The sequence below is a fragment of the Plecotus auritus genome, assembly GCF_963455305.1.
Source record: "Plecotus auritus genome assembly, chromosome: 5".
Classification (NCBI taxonomy): domain Eukaryota; kingdom Metazoa; phylum Chordata; class Mammalia; order Chiroptera; family Vespertilionidae; genus Plecotus; species Plecotus auritus.
The window spans coordinates 170,297,216-170,309,241 of NC_137776.1; the positions used below are offsets into that span (position 1 = coordinate 170,297,216).

The window sequence follows — 12,026 nt, forward strand, 5'->3', positions numbered from 1 at the left end:
ATGCACGAAATCGACAAGTGGCTCCGAGTGAAAGTTGCCAAACCTTGGCATCCTCCCCATCCAGAGGTGAGCAGTGATCTCATCCCTGTGACTAAGCCAACGCCCGCCGACGCCAGGAGCCCTCTCTGGGAACCCACAGGCTTGGCGCTGCTGGCTCCCAGCCCCAGGAGGAGTCAAGGCTGCAAAACCAGGGTTCTCACAGAGCTGGGAATCCCTGCTCCTGGAGCACAGAAAGGAGAGAGTGGTTCTGAAAAGCAGGCTGGTGCTACGGCTGAAGGCCAGGATGGAGCTGCAGATCTGGGTTCGAGTCCCAGCTTTGCCATGAGCTTCTCATGAGTTTTAGGCAAACCCAGGCCTCTGTCGGCCCAACTCTAAAATGGGAGGATTATAGATTTCCAATGGTCTGTCCAGCTCAGCTCTGGTTCAGCCCTCAGGGGCCTCCGACCTCGCTGGGGAAGGAGTGGTGTGGGGATACAGGTATGGGGAAGAGGACAGTGGGCACTAGAATGCGCAGAAGGAGAGGCCAGTGTTGCTGTAGTGGTTGCCCAGGCTGCCCCGAGGACCTGGGGCCTGATCAGGGATCCTAGTGGGGGTGGGTGAAGCTGGGAGGAAGAGAATGGATTCTGGGGTCTGGGAGCTTGTCCGCGGCAAGGAGCCCAGAGCCAGAGGCACTAGAGCAGCCTGAAAAGGCTTCAGTGAATCAAGCCAGGGGAGACGAGTCTTCCCCTAGAACTTCAGCCGATGCCTCCTCCCTCGCGATTAATTCCTGCCACCATGGTGAAGACAGATAGGCAGACGACGAGAAGAACCTAGATTAAAAACTAGACAAATCCAAGAAACCCAGATAAAGACTTTGCCCAGAACTGGCTCTTCCGAGAACCCAAAGGCAGCAGAAAATGGGATCGTCCCTCTCCCTCGGTCCCGATTACAGAAGGAAAGGGAGGGAAGGACAAGGTGTCTTCTGAGGAGTTTTAAAAAATCTACTCTACCAAACGCCATAAAATGACACCTGAAGCAGCGCTGGGGTGGGGGCACACCATCGCACTCCCTGTTGTGCACTGTTGATAAAAGGGAACTGCTGTGCTCTGGAACCCTCAATGGATCCCTATTGCCTAAAGCATCACGTTCACATGCTCCTTACTATGGTATTTGGGGCCTCGATTTGGGGTCCTGATGGCACTTTTCTGCTCCACTCCCATCACTACCCTGCCTTCCCCCTCACCCCTGCCCCAGCCACATACAGCCTCTAGCTCAGTGGTTCTCAACCTTCCTAATGCCGCGACCCTTTAATACAGTTCCTCATGTTGTGGTGACCCCCAACCATAAAATGATTTTCGTTGCTACTTCATAACTGTAATTTTGCTACTGTTAATGAATCGTAATGTAAATATCTGTGTTTTCCGATGGTCTTAGGCGACCCTGCTAGCGGTCGCGACCCACAGGTTGAGAACCGCTGCTGTAGAGCCTAAGACCATCGGAAAACACATTACGATTCATAACAGCAGCAAAATTACAGTTATGAAGTAGCAACGAAAATCATTTTATGGTTGGGGGTCACCACAACATGAGGAACTGTATTAAAGGGTCACGGCATTAGAAAGGTTGAGAACCACTGTAGTAGCTGATCCCCAACCCCATCATGAGCCTTTGTCCCCTGGGGCCCTGATCCATCCTCAGGTCCTTAGTCTTCTCACTGTCCTGCTGCTTTGCTTCACAATCTACCCCGTTGTCTCAACCACCCCATTTCTCCTCTGTAGCCTCTTGACTAGGCTCCTCCCAAGAGTACAGAGCACAGGCACAGGGGGCAGGGAACAGACCTCGGTTCTGCCACCAGATTCTGATACGTGAGGTACGGGCACACGCCTCCGTGCTCATTTTTAAAGTGGGCAGTGCGACCTCTACCTACGTCAGTGGCTGCCGAGCCACTCAAGTGAGATAATGGAGCCAAGAGCTCTGCACAGCCTCAAGTGTGACACAAACGCAAGGGATCGGGTCGGCTATTTTTAACTCCCCACATCCTGGCCGAAAACAAATCCCTCACACACCCCGCAGATCCTATCATGGGGCTGGCAGAGACTTTTGGGAATTCTCTCCTCCGGGAAGCAGCGCCAGGCCAGTGCTGATGGCTCACCCTCTGCTGGGAAAGACTCCAGCTGGGCCCAGCTCCCATTATGTCTGGCCTGGCTGGGTCCTCACAGCCCCTGTCAAACAGCCATTTCCTGCTGGATTCGGTTGTCACATATTCTCCAGCTGGTGACGGCCAGACAGAGTCACCAAAAATGCTAAAAGAGGTCATACATTCATTTGCTTTACCCCCACATGTCCTCCTCTTCCCCCTCTGAGGAGGTGGGGCCTGCTGCAGGGCCACCCAGAGGGGTCAACCATGAGCACCTGTGCTCGGGTGCTCAGTCTAGGGGCAGAGCAGGGGTGGAGACAGGCAAACTAATAGAGCAACAGTGAGTGGCACCATCAACAACAAAGGCATCACGGAGGCTATGGGACTCCAAGGGCCCTGCCAGCCTCCAACTGGGCAAGGGACTTGGACAGCATCTGAACGGAAAACCGGACCATCCTAAATCTCCCTCCAGCACCCCCAGCATCCCTCGGACCTTACTCCCACATGGTAGCAGCCACTGTGATGGGCGCTTCCTATTTTAGAACAGAGAGCTCCTACCTGTCACCTGGCCCACCTGGCACTGCCTAAATCCATAAGGACACTGCCCACTCTCCCCGGTCCCACCTCGCCCACCGGCCACTGCCTGAGTTCACTCTCATCACATGATGTCATGGGGAAAGTGACTCCAACACAAGAGTGTCCCTGAGAAAAGCCTCATCCTGAATGAGGAGCCGTCACTACGGCTCCCCACTCCGAGCCCTGCCTCCTTGTGGGAGTGCAGTGAGCACTGGATGTGGAGTGAGAGAGGCAGTTCAAGTCTGGGGTGGCCTCTTTCTGGCTGCGTGCGCTCAACCACCCGTCTCTCAGAGCCTCAGATTCCTCAGCAGAAAGTCACATGAAAGGACCACATGAAACAAGACCGGCTGCGTGAAAGCTCTTTACAAACCTAGTGGTTTTACAGAAACATTGGTTTCAGCACAAATTCTTTGTCCTCATTTCTTATCTTTCCCCTTTGGCCTCTGGGGCTCAAGAATCCCCTCTGAACTCGGGGACAGTTTCCCTGGAGGTTCCAGCCACAAATACCTGCAACCCTAGAAAAGTCATGTGATCCCTAGGAGCCGCTGGAGCCACTCAGTGACCCCCAAGACCCTTCATAAGTGTTCTGCAAACTCCCTTACGAATTCTAAGGAGTCAGGTGGATCTGGGCTGGAGGAGACCTGCAGTTCAGCCAGCAGGCGGGGAACGGACAGGCGCCCTTTTCAGACCTGCTTCCAGGCTGCTCTGTCTTTGATGCCGCAGAGCCAGAATAGACTTTTTAAAAAGCTGATCAAGAGCGATCCAAAGGAGGCCGGAAAGTCTTTCTGCACACCAAAGGCACCTCTCTGTCTGTCCCTCGGCTGAAGCCAGCCTGGCTCAGGGCACACACTGAGAGGACCCCTACCTGTTTGCCTTGCAAAGCGGGGTGCAGGCAAAATGCTCTGAGTCAGGAGCAGAAAAACCAAGCCCGGTTACAAACCAGCCCAACCCTACAAGGCTTTCTGGGCATTTCCTAGACCAAGGAAGGCCCACGCCGGACCCCACAACTTCGTGGGCACTGAGACGAGAGGGGAGGCCAGGGCCTTGCCCTCTGGAAGTTCCGAGTGCCTCTCGGAGACGAAGAAGTGTAAGGCAAGGTGGTTAATAAGAGCCCATGCCAGCACCGTGCAGGGGGACAGCTCGCCCTGAGTGGGGTGATGAGACAGAGTAGAGGTGACATTTGTGCCAGACCCAGAGGGGCAGGAAAATTTGGTCAATGATGCAGTGGCTGAGAGAGAAGGAACAGGCAGCCTGCAGAGCAGAGAGAGAGAGGAGGGAGGCAGGGAGGGATGCTGAGCAGGATGGGGCCTGATCGCCAAGCCAGGGAGTACGGGTTTGATCCTGTGGGTGGGTAACAGGGAGCCCCCTAGGGGGGTGGGGGGAGGAGAGGCATGAGGGAGGGAGAAACTGAGGGCAGGTGGCTGGCTGGCAGAAGCTGCAGTTAACGGGGCCTGCTTTAGGAAGCCAGGCTGCCAGGGGGCCTGTCCTAGACCTAGAAAACAGGCCACTGGATCCCCTCAGCCAGCTGCTCGGCTCTGGCTCCCGGGAGAGGTTCCAGCCATCCAGGCACAGGTACCAGTCAGGAGGGGCCAGCAAAGCAATCTGCCCTCCAATCCAATCCAATAGCTTAACGGAGCCCTGAGCCCATCATGGACCCCCCCTCCCTAGAAATGCAGAAAGAACAAGAGATCTAACTAAACACCTTCCCTTCCCCCTTTACAGAAAACTAGAGTTTGAAAAGATGACCAGCCCTGCCTAGGATCACACAGCCCGATGGTGGCCCAGGCAGAACCCAGGTCTTCAAGCTTCCAGGTGAGAGCTCTGGCACCAAAGCCAGGCCAGGTGGGGCAGAGGAACAGTGAAGTAGGGATACAGTGTAAAAAGCCCCGTGCTCACTGTCAAGGGACCTGGGATCAAGTTCGAACGTTACCACCTTCCCCGCCCCCCTCCCCCCCCCCCCCACACACACACAGACATCAGAGCTTTGGCCATGTCACTCAGCTTCCTGCACTCAATGGCCTCCTCCATAAAAATGGGTGTTTAATAAATCCGTGCCTTTCACAGGATCAAACAGGATTGAGATGGAAAATGCTCTGTGCACGCCACAGCGCTGAGGCCGGGACTCGGATAGTCCAAGGCCTAGGTGGGCGATTCCTTACCCCTCCTCCTCCTGGCAGCCAGCCCTGCCCAGCCAGCCTCCGGTCACACATTTCTCTGGAGCTTCCCATGGACCAGCAGAGCAGCCACCCCGGGGAAAAGATAGGTTTCTACTGGGTTTTACAATATAGATGCACACATGGCAGCCCACCCCACACCCCTACCCCAGAAGTTCGAGCACAGCACCTCCTATCTGAGAGGTCAGAGGCCATCACGGGGCCGTGGAGGAGGAAGATGTGTGTGTGTGTGTGTGTGTGTGTGTGTGTGTGTGTGTTCCAACACACTTCCCCTGAATCCCCCCCATACTTGTTGTGAAATCTGAGCACAAGGGCCTCATCCAGGATGCTCCAAAATTTCTAGAAAGAAGAGGTCAGAGGCCGTGGAGCGTGGAGAGGTGAGCAGGGCCTCCTGAGAGCCACAGGCTTGCTACCACACACATCCATGTGTGGCAGGAGAAGCTCTGTCCTGGGCACTTCTGCTCTCCGAAGGCCTACTCTCTAATGCCTGCCATCCACCCAGGAGACTTCCACAACCATCAGCAGACACTGGGTATAACATCATGCCCGTTTTACCAGTGGGAGAAGCCCCAGAACGGAAACGTAACCAGCTCAAGAGACTGAAGACAAGACTGAAATTCAGATCTCTTGGAACCCATATCCCATATTCTCTCCCTAGGGCTGTGTTTCTCAAATGGTGCTGTACATGGGAATGGCCAGGGGAGTTTAAAAAGTACAGATTCTTAGGTGTGGAGTAGAGGTGAGGAATCTGCATTTCAACAAGTGCCCAAGTGATTGTGATTAAAAAAGCATCGCCAGCATATCCCACAGACCCAGGCAACCACCCACCCCACCCCCGTGGGCACACAGGATGGCACAGGACAAAGGTAACGGTTAGAAGCTTGGGTTCTAAAAGCAGATGCTGGGTTTGGGATGCACTCCGGCACCTTCCAGGTTATTCTCTGAACCTCTCTAAACCTGTTTCTTCATATGTAAAATGAGGATAAGAAAAGAATCAACCTCATGGGGTTGTCTTTAAGATGCAAGGAAATGTGTGTAAAGCCCTTAGCACAGGACCTAGCATATAATAAACACTCAATAAATGGTGCTGTGATTATTGCCAAATTCAGTTCAGTGTGTTAAATGCCTAAAGGAAGGAACAGAATGCCAGGCACGGGGACTGCAGTGAATAATTGAGCCAGTAAGAGATGCCTGCAGGGCTGTACTAAAACCAGTGGGTAGAACTAACAGGGACACAGATTTCCGCTCCAAACAGGAAGGGTGTTTTTTTTTTAACAGACTGGAGTTGCCCAATCATGAAGCCAGCTGCCTGGTGGGCTGACTGTCACTAGAGGATTCCAGCAAAAAGGACTAGATGTTCACCAGGTGGAGATACAACACCAGAGAAGGAAGAATGGGGAGGGGATGATCTTGAAGGTGACTTTGGACCAGGTTCTGCAGGTCAGCCCCTCTCTGTATCATGCTGGTTAATTAGTGCATTTACATTTCCCTGATATTTACAACCTTTACCTTCAAGCATCCAAAAGGGATGAGGAGAGATCAGTGATAGACAGAAAGCCTATACCTTCTGAATAGTTCATGACAAGGAGGAGGATGGAGGGGGCTGTCTTAAATCTGAGACCTATAAACCCACTGGAATCATATGCCTCGGAAGGTATGTGCATCTGTGCACTTTTCTCAAAAGAGTTTATTAAGAGGGGCTGGTCCACCCCCACTTTTGAGAGGAGGGGAAAGAGGGCCCAAGCTCCAGGTTACAGACTGGCAGCCCAAGGCTGTTGTCCTGTGAGCCAGGTGCCTTCCATGCCTTACCTCTCAAAGGCCTTACTAGATCCCCCTGGAGTGGGACGCTTGAACTCAGAGAGGTTAGGAAACCTGCCTTAGGACACACAGTAGTGAGGGTGGGGCTGAAGTTTGAACTTGGGTTCTCTGGGCTCTAAAGCTGGTGTTTGATTTGGTGGGTTTTTTTTTGTTTTGTTTTGTTTTTTAAAAAATATATTTTATTGATGTTTTACAGAGAGAAAGGAAGAGGGATAGAGAGCTAGAAACACCGATGAGAGAGAAACATCGATCAGCTGCCTCCTGCACACCTCCCACTGGGGATGTGCCCGCAACCAAGGTACATGCCCTTGACCGGAATCGAACCCGGGTCCCTTCAGTCCGCAGGCCGATGCTCTATCCACTGAGCCAAACCGGTTTTGGCTGATTTGGTTTTTAACTCTCAGGTATATGGTCTTAGATCAAGAAAAAATAGAAAGAAGTTTGGCTTTGATATTGAAGGGAAATAATGCTAAAGATGATAATCCTCATAAGTGACAACCTATCTACTCATCCACCCTCAATCAAAATTAAATTCAAGTCAAAATTAATTCCCCCCCTGAACAGCAGAAGGGGACCTGGGGAGAGGGGTGCAGTTTCCATATGACTCAAGCCAGACAGCTGAAAAGAATGGACCATCGGAAACCAGTAAGCCAGAAATTCCCACCAGGCTGGGAATTGGGACTTGGATGGTTTTGGTCCCTGTTCCCACTCTGCTTAGCTTAAGGTGTTTTAATGGATGGGCAGGGTACAAGCACCCAGGAAACCGAAAAGAAACGCCACTTCAATGACCCTACCCCCTGGAGGGTCTGAAGTTTTGGGAGACCACTGGAAACGATGGGGTTGGGAAGTATAGAACCCTCAACCTCCTGGCCAGCTATGGGCCCCAGCTGGGGGGGGGGGGGGGAGGGGGCTTCCTTATAACACCAAGGACCCAGAGATAGTGGCAGGGCGCACAGGAAAGTTTAGAGTCAACCCCCCGGGTAGAGATCCTTACAGCACAGTGGGCTGTAAGGTGGAAGAGGGGTGAGGAAAGCAAAGTCTCAGCCCACTCCTCTGTCCGACATCCCCATATCTCCTATCAGGGCCTCCAGACCCTCTCGAACCCCAGATCCCTCTGGGATACTCCTGCAAGCCCTTGGGGCCCCCTCATCTTGATTCAGAGACTCTGGCTCTTACCTCTAGACGCCTGTGGGGCCGCTGGGCGCTGCCATCCCAAAGGCGCGGGAGCCGACCCAGGGTCAGGGTCACGAGGTGGCGGGGTCGCGAGATTGCCAGGCAGCAGGAAAGTTTCCGTAGCGCCAGCCAGGCCGAGCGCTGCGAGCTGGCCCGGGAGGCGGCGGACCGCAGGAGCGCGCCCCAGCCGGCTCCGTGCCTCCGCCTGCGCCGCGGTGCTCCGGCTCCCGGGCTCCCCCGGCCACCCGGCCCGCCCAGCCCGGCCAATCGCCGGCCCAGCCACCGCAGCTCCTCCCGCCAGACCGGCACCGAGCGGAGGCCGGGAGGGGAGGGGCGGGGGCGCACCTGTTAGACCAATCGACCCCACTACTGCCACCCCGCCAGGCCGGACTAGGCAGGGCGGACCCCTCATTCCTGGCTCACGCCCCCTGTCCCCGCTTTGGCTCAAGGTCTGGGCCGGGCCACACGCCCCCTCCCTCCCACCCCCGATCTAGGCCAGGCCACACAGCCCTCGGGCCCGCGGGGTCCAGCGCGCTGCTGTCTCAGCCAGTCCACCAAGGCCCTCCTCCGTGCGGACCCCAGGATTTCAGAGATAAAACCCGGGCTTCAGGCTGTGGGAGACTGAGGAGTAGGACTCTGCTTTGCTCACCCCTCTGCCACTCTACACCCTCCCCCCAACACACCCCAAGGATCTTCGCGTGTCAGCTGACCCCTGAAACTCTGAAACTTTGCTGTGCGCCCTGCCTTGATCTTCGACCGACCACAGGGTCCAAGATCTGAAGCCAAGTCCAGAGCTTTGGGAGAGAATGGGCGCCGCGCGGGGAGGCGGGGAGGGAGGGGTGTCACAGAGAAGGCAATTCTAACCCTCCTACTCTTTCGAGGACCCCATCTGGGTTCGGGCAAACTTGTCCAGAATGCTTGCGGTCCGCTTCAGCGGGTACCCCAACTTTTTTTGGGGGGGGGGTCACAACAAATATTAAAGTTTGATGATTTCATTGTCCCACTTTCCAGATAGAAAGGCTGAGGCCAACGGGAGGTAAACACTTCTCAGACCCTGGTGGCAACACCGCAACTTTTTCAAACAAAAGGCGAGTTTGCAGAGAGCGCTAGGCTCTCCTCTCCAGCCCTATGCAGATGCCTGGGGTCCCCCCCCCCGCCACCACCACCCGCTCCGACCAGCCCCCACCCCCACCCCCACTCCCCTGCTGCGGACCTGGCGAGGGGAAGGAGAAAAAGGCCCCAGCAAGTGCCTGGGAAGAGCAAGGGGCACGCCCGCGGCCGGCCCGGCCTTACCTCGGCAGCAAAGCGTGTCCTCGCAGAGCGCGCCGGCGGGAGGCCCCAGCAGGGGCAGGGAGGCCCAGGCGAGCGCGCGGGAGGCCGTGCCGCCGGCTCCCATCCCGGACCGCCCGGGCCGCGCCTGGGCCCGCGGACCTTCCACCCTTCGCGGCACCTGTGGGGAAAGCGCTGTGCCCGCAGACTCGGCTTCAGGGATGGGATCTGGGCCAGGCCCGCAGTGGGGGCGTGCGGGGCCGCCCGGGCTCCGAGGACTGTCGGCGGCTCGGACTCCCCAAATCGCTGCCCCAGCTCCCGGCGGGCACAAGACGCGCTGGGCAGGGCACTATTTTTAGCGAGAGCTGCTCTCCCAGTTGGACAGACAGAACCAGTTAATTCGGCCGCTGGGGAAGGGCCTGCACCTGGAGCTCCCCGGAACGGCAGCCGCAGCTCCGCTGAAAGCTGATCCTTCGCATTCCTGCCTCTCGAGGCGGGAGGGCGGGAGGACGCCTAATTCCTGGGGGAAGCCAGCGTCCTCTCCGAAGGCAGCGCCGGGCCCCAAGTGCACACCCAGGATGGAGCTCTTTAAATTGACTCTGAAACCCTGCCGGACTTCCTCCTGCTGACCCCAGGCCTCAGACTACTTCCCACGCTCCCTACTGGTCTCTAGCAATGGAAAGAACCCCACCGCCCCCAACATACACACACAGGGTTTGAGTCCCACCCAGCACCGACAGAGGCTGGCACACATACATCACTCAGGAGCTACTTGTTGAAAGAAGGGAGGAAGGAGTGAACATCTGGGACCAGAAGAGCAGGAGGGTCCAGTAGAGCCTGGGCATATGGGGTGGGTGTATAGGGTGGCTTTAATCCCACGGAACCCCTAATCCAACACTTTCTAGCTGTGTGACCCTAGCAAGTCATCTCACTTCTGTGCCTTAATTTCCTCTTCTGCATAAGGGAGTCTTAGGCGCCCAGGAGACAGAGTGAGAGAGGACTTTGCAAACAAAAGCATGAGGTGAATGTTCATGTCATGAGTGCTGAGAGGGATGCAAAGATGAATAAGACAGTATGTGCTCTCCGGAAGCCACTAGCCCTTCTAATCCAAGGGAGGAGGTTCTCGGGGACTAAAAAGGTAGGGAGAGCATATGCTATTAGCACAAGGAGAGATGGATAAGGCCAATGAGAGAGGCTGCAGAAATAGACCCACACATGTATGGAAACCTGAAGCAGAGGTGGTGCTGCAGAGGGGGGAGATAGAAACATCTATAAAAGGTACTTTTATGGAACAATTGGCTGTCCATATGAGGGGGGGCGGGATGAGATGGAATCCCTACCTCATCCCATCCATAAAAAAATCAGTTCCAGCCCTGGCTGGTGTGGGTCAGTGGTGAAAGCACAGACCTTCACATTGAAGGGTCTCAGTTATCAGTCAGTCAAGGGCATGTACCTGGGTTGCAGGTTCCATCCCCAGCCCAGTTTGGACATGTGCAGAAAGCAACCAATTGATGTCTTTCTCATATCGATGTTTCTCTCTCTCTCTCTCTCTCTCTCTTTCTCTCTCTCTCTCTCTCCCGCCCTCCCTTGCACTCTCTCTAAAACTCAATATTTTTTTCAATGGAAAAAATATTCTCAAGTGAAAATTAACAAACTAAATCACTTGCAAGTGGATTAAAGACTTGAGTGCAGAAACCTTGTAACAATGAAAGATTTCTTTTTTAAAATATATTTTTATTGGTTTCAGACAGGAAGGGAGAGGGGGGAGAGATAGAAACGTCAATGATGAGAGAGAACCATCGACTGGCTGCCTACTGCAGGCCTCCCACTGGGGATCAAGCCTGCAAACCAGGCACACACCCTTGACTGGAACTGGGGACTGAACTGGGGACCCTTCGTCTGCAGGCTGATGCTCTATTCACTGACCCAAACCGGCTAGGGCTTGAAAGATTTCTTAAAGTCTCTTATGTCTTTAAGCACAAACCATTAAGATCCCGGGTTCAATTCTGATCAAGGGCACAAGGCAGCCGATCAATGATTCTCTCTCACCATTGATGTTTCTCCCTCTTCCTCCCTCTCCCTTCCTCTCTGAAATCAATAAAAATATTCTTAAAAGAAAACGATTGATATATTTAATTAAAGTGTAAAACCCCTTTTTATCAACAGAAGATATTTGGAACACAATATCCAAAATATGCGAAGATCTTCTACAAATCAATTTCAAAAGAAAGGAGAGGAAATTGGGCAAAATATATGAACAGGCAATTTGAAGAAGGGAAACATGAACGGCTGATAAACATATGAAAAGATAGTCAGTCTCACTCAGAATAAGGAAAATGCAAAATACAGCCCAGTAAAGTGCCATTTCCCACTTGTGACCAGCAAGAGGGTAGAAACAGCAAAAAGAACTCCATGCACTGCTGGTGGCAGGGGAAAAGGGTAACTGGAGAACAATCCAACAGCATTTAGACATGTTGAGATGCAGGCACCCTATGACCCAGAGACTTGAGAACCTCTTGCTGGTGGCAGCGGTGTTTGTTCTGATGAAGAATCTGAACAGCCTCCATGCTCATCAGAGGAAGGACGCACGAACAGACTGTGGGGCTGTCAGTGAAATCCTATACTGCAGTGACAATGAATGACTAGCGCTCCTTCTAAAGTATATAGGAAGTAGGGGGATGGGGAGCAAGTTGCAGAAGATCAAATTGTATGATATCATTTATATAGATTTTTTTTTAAACGTGCAGAACAAAATGATACCATATATTGCTAGGAATGTACATACGTGGAAAAAGTATAAAGAAATTCAGAGGAATGAGAAATACACCAATCAGGGCAGAGTTTCTCTCTCAGGGGAGAGGGAGACCTGATGGATGGTAGGAGGGGCTTCAGTCATATTG

At 53.8% G+C, this 12,026-nt stretch overlaps 1 protein-coding gene across 2 annotated transcripts in view; it reads right to left on the minus strand.

Moving 5' to 3' along the window:
* DAB2IP (DAB2 interacting protein) overlaps positions 1-12,026 on the minus strand; it is a 180,792-nt gene that overhangs the window by 154,182 nt on the left and 14,584 nt on the right. Inside the window, exon 1 of one of the 2 annotated variants that reach the window (XM_080667699.1) lies at positions 9,151-9,608. The exons of the other annotated variant lie outside the window; for it this stretch is intronic. Coding sequence (XP_080523825.1) covers positions 9,151-9,253 — 103 coding nt within the window. The 5' untranslated portion in view covers positions 9,254-9,608. Of the gene's footprint in view, positions 1-9,150; positions 9,609-12,026 lie in introns of those variants that run through there. 2 annotated transcript variants of the gene reach the window in all.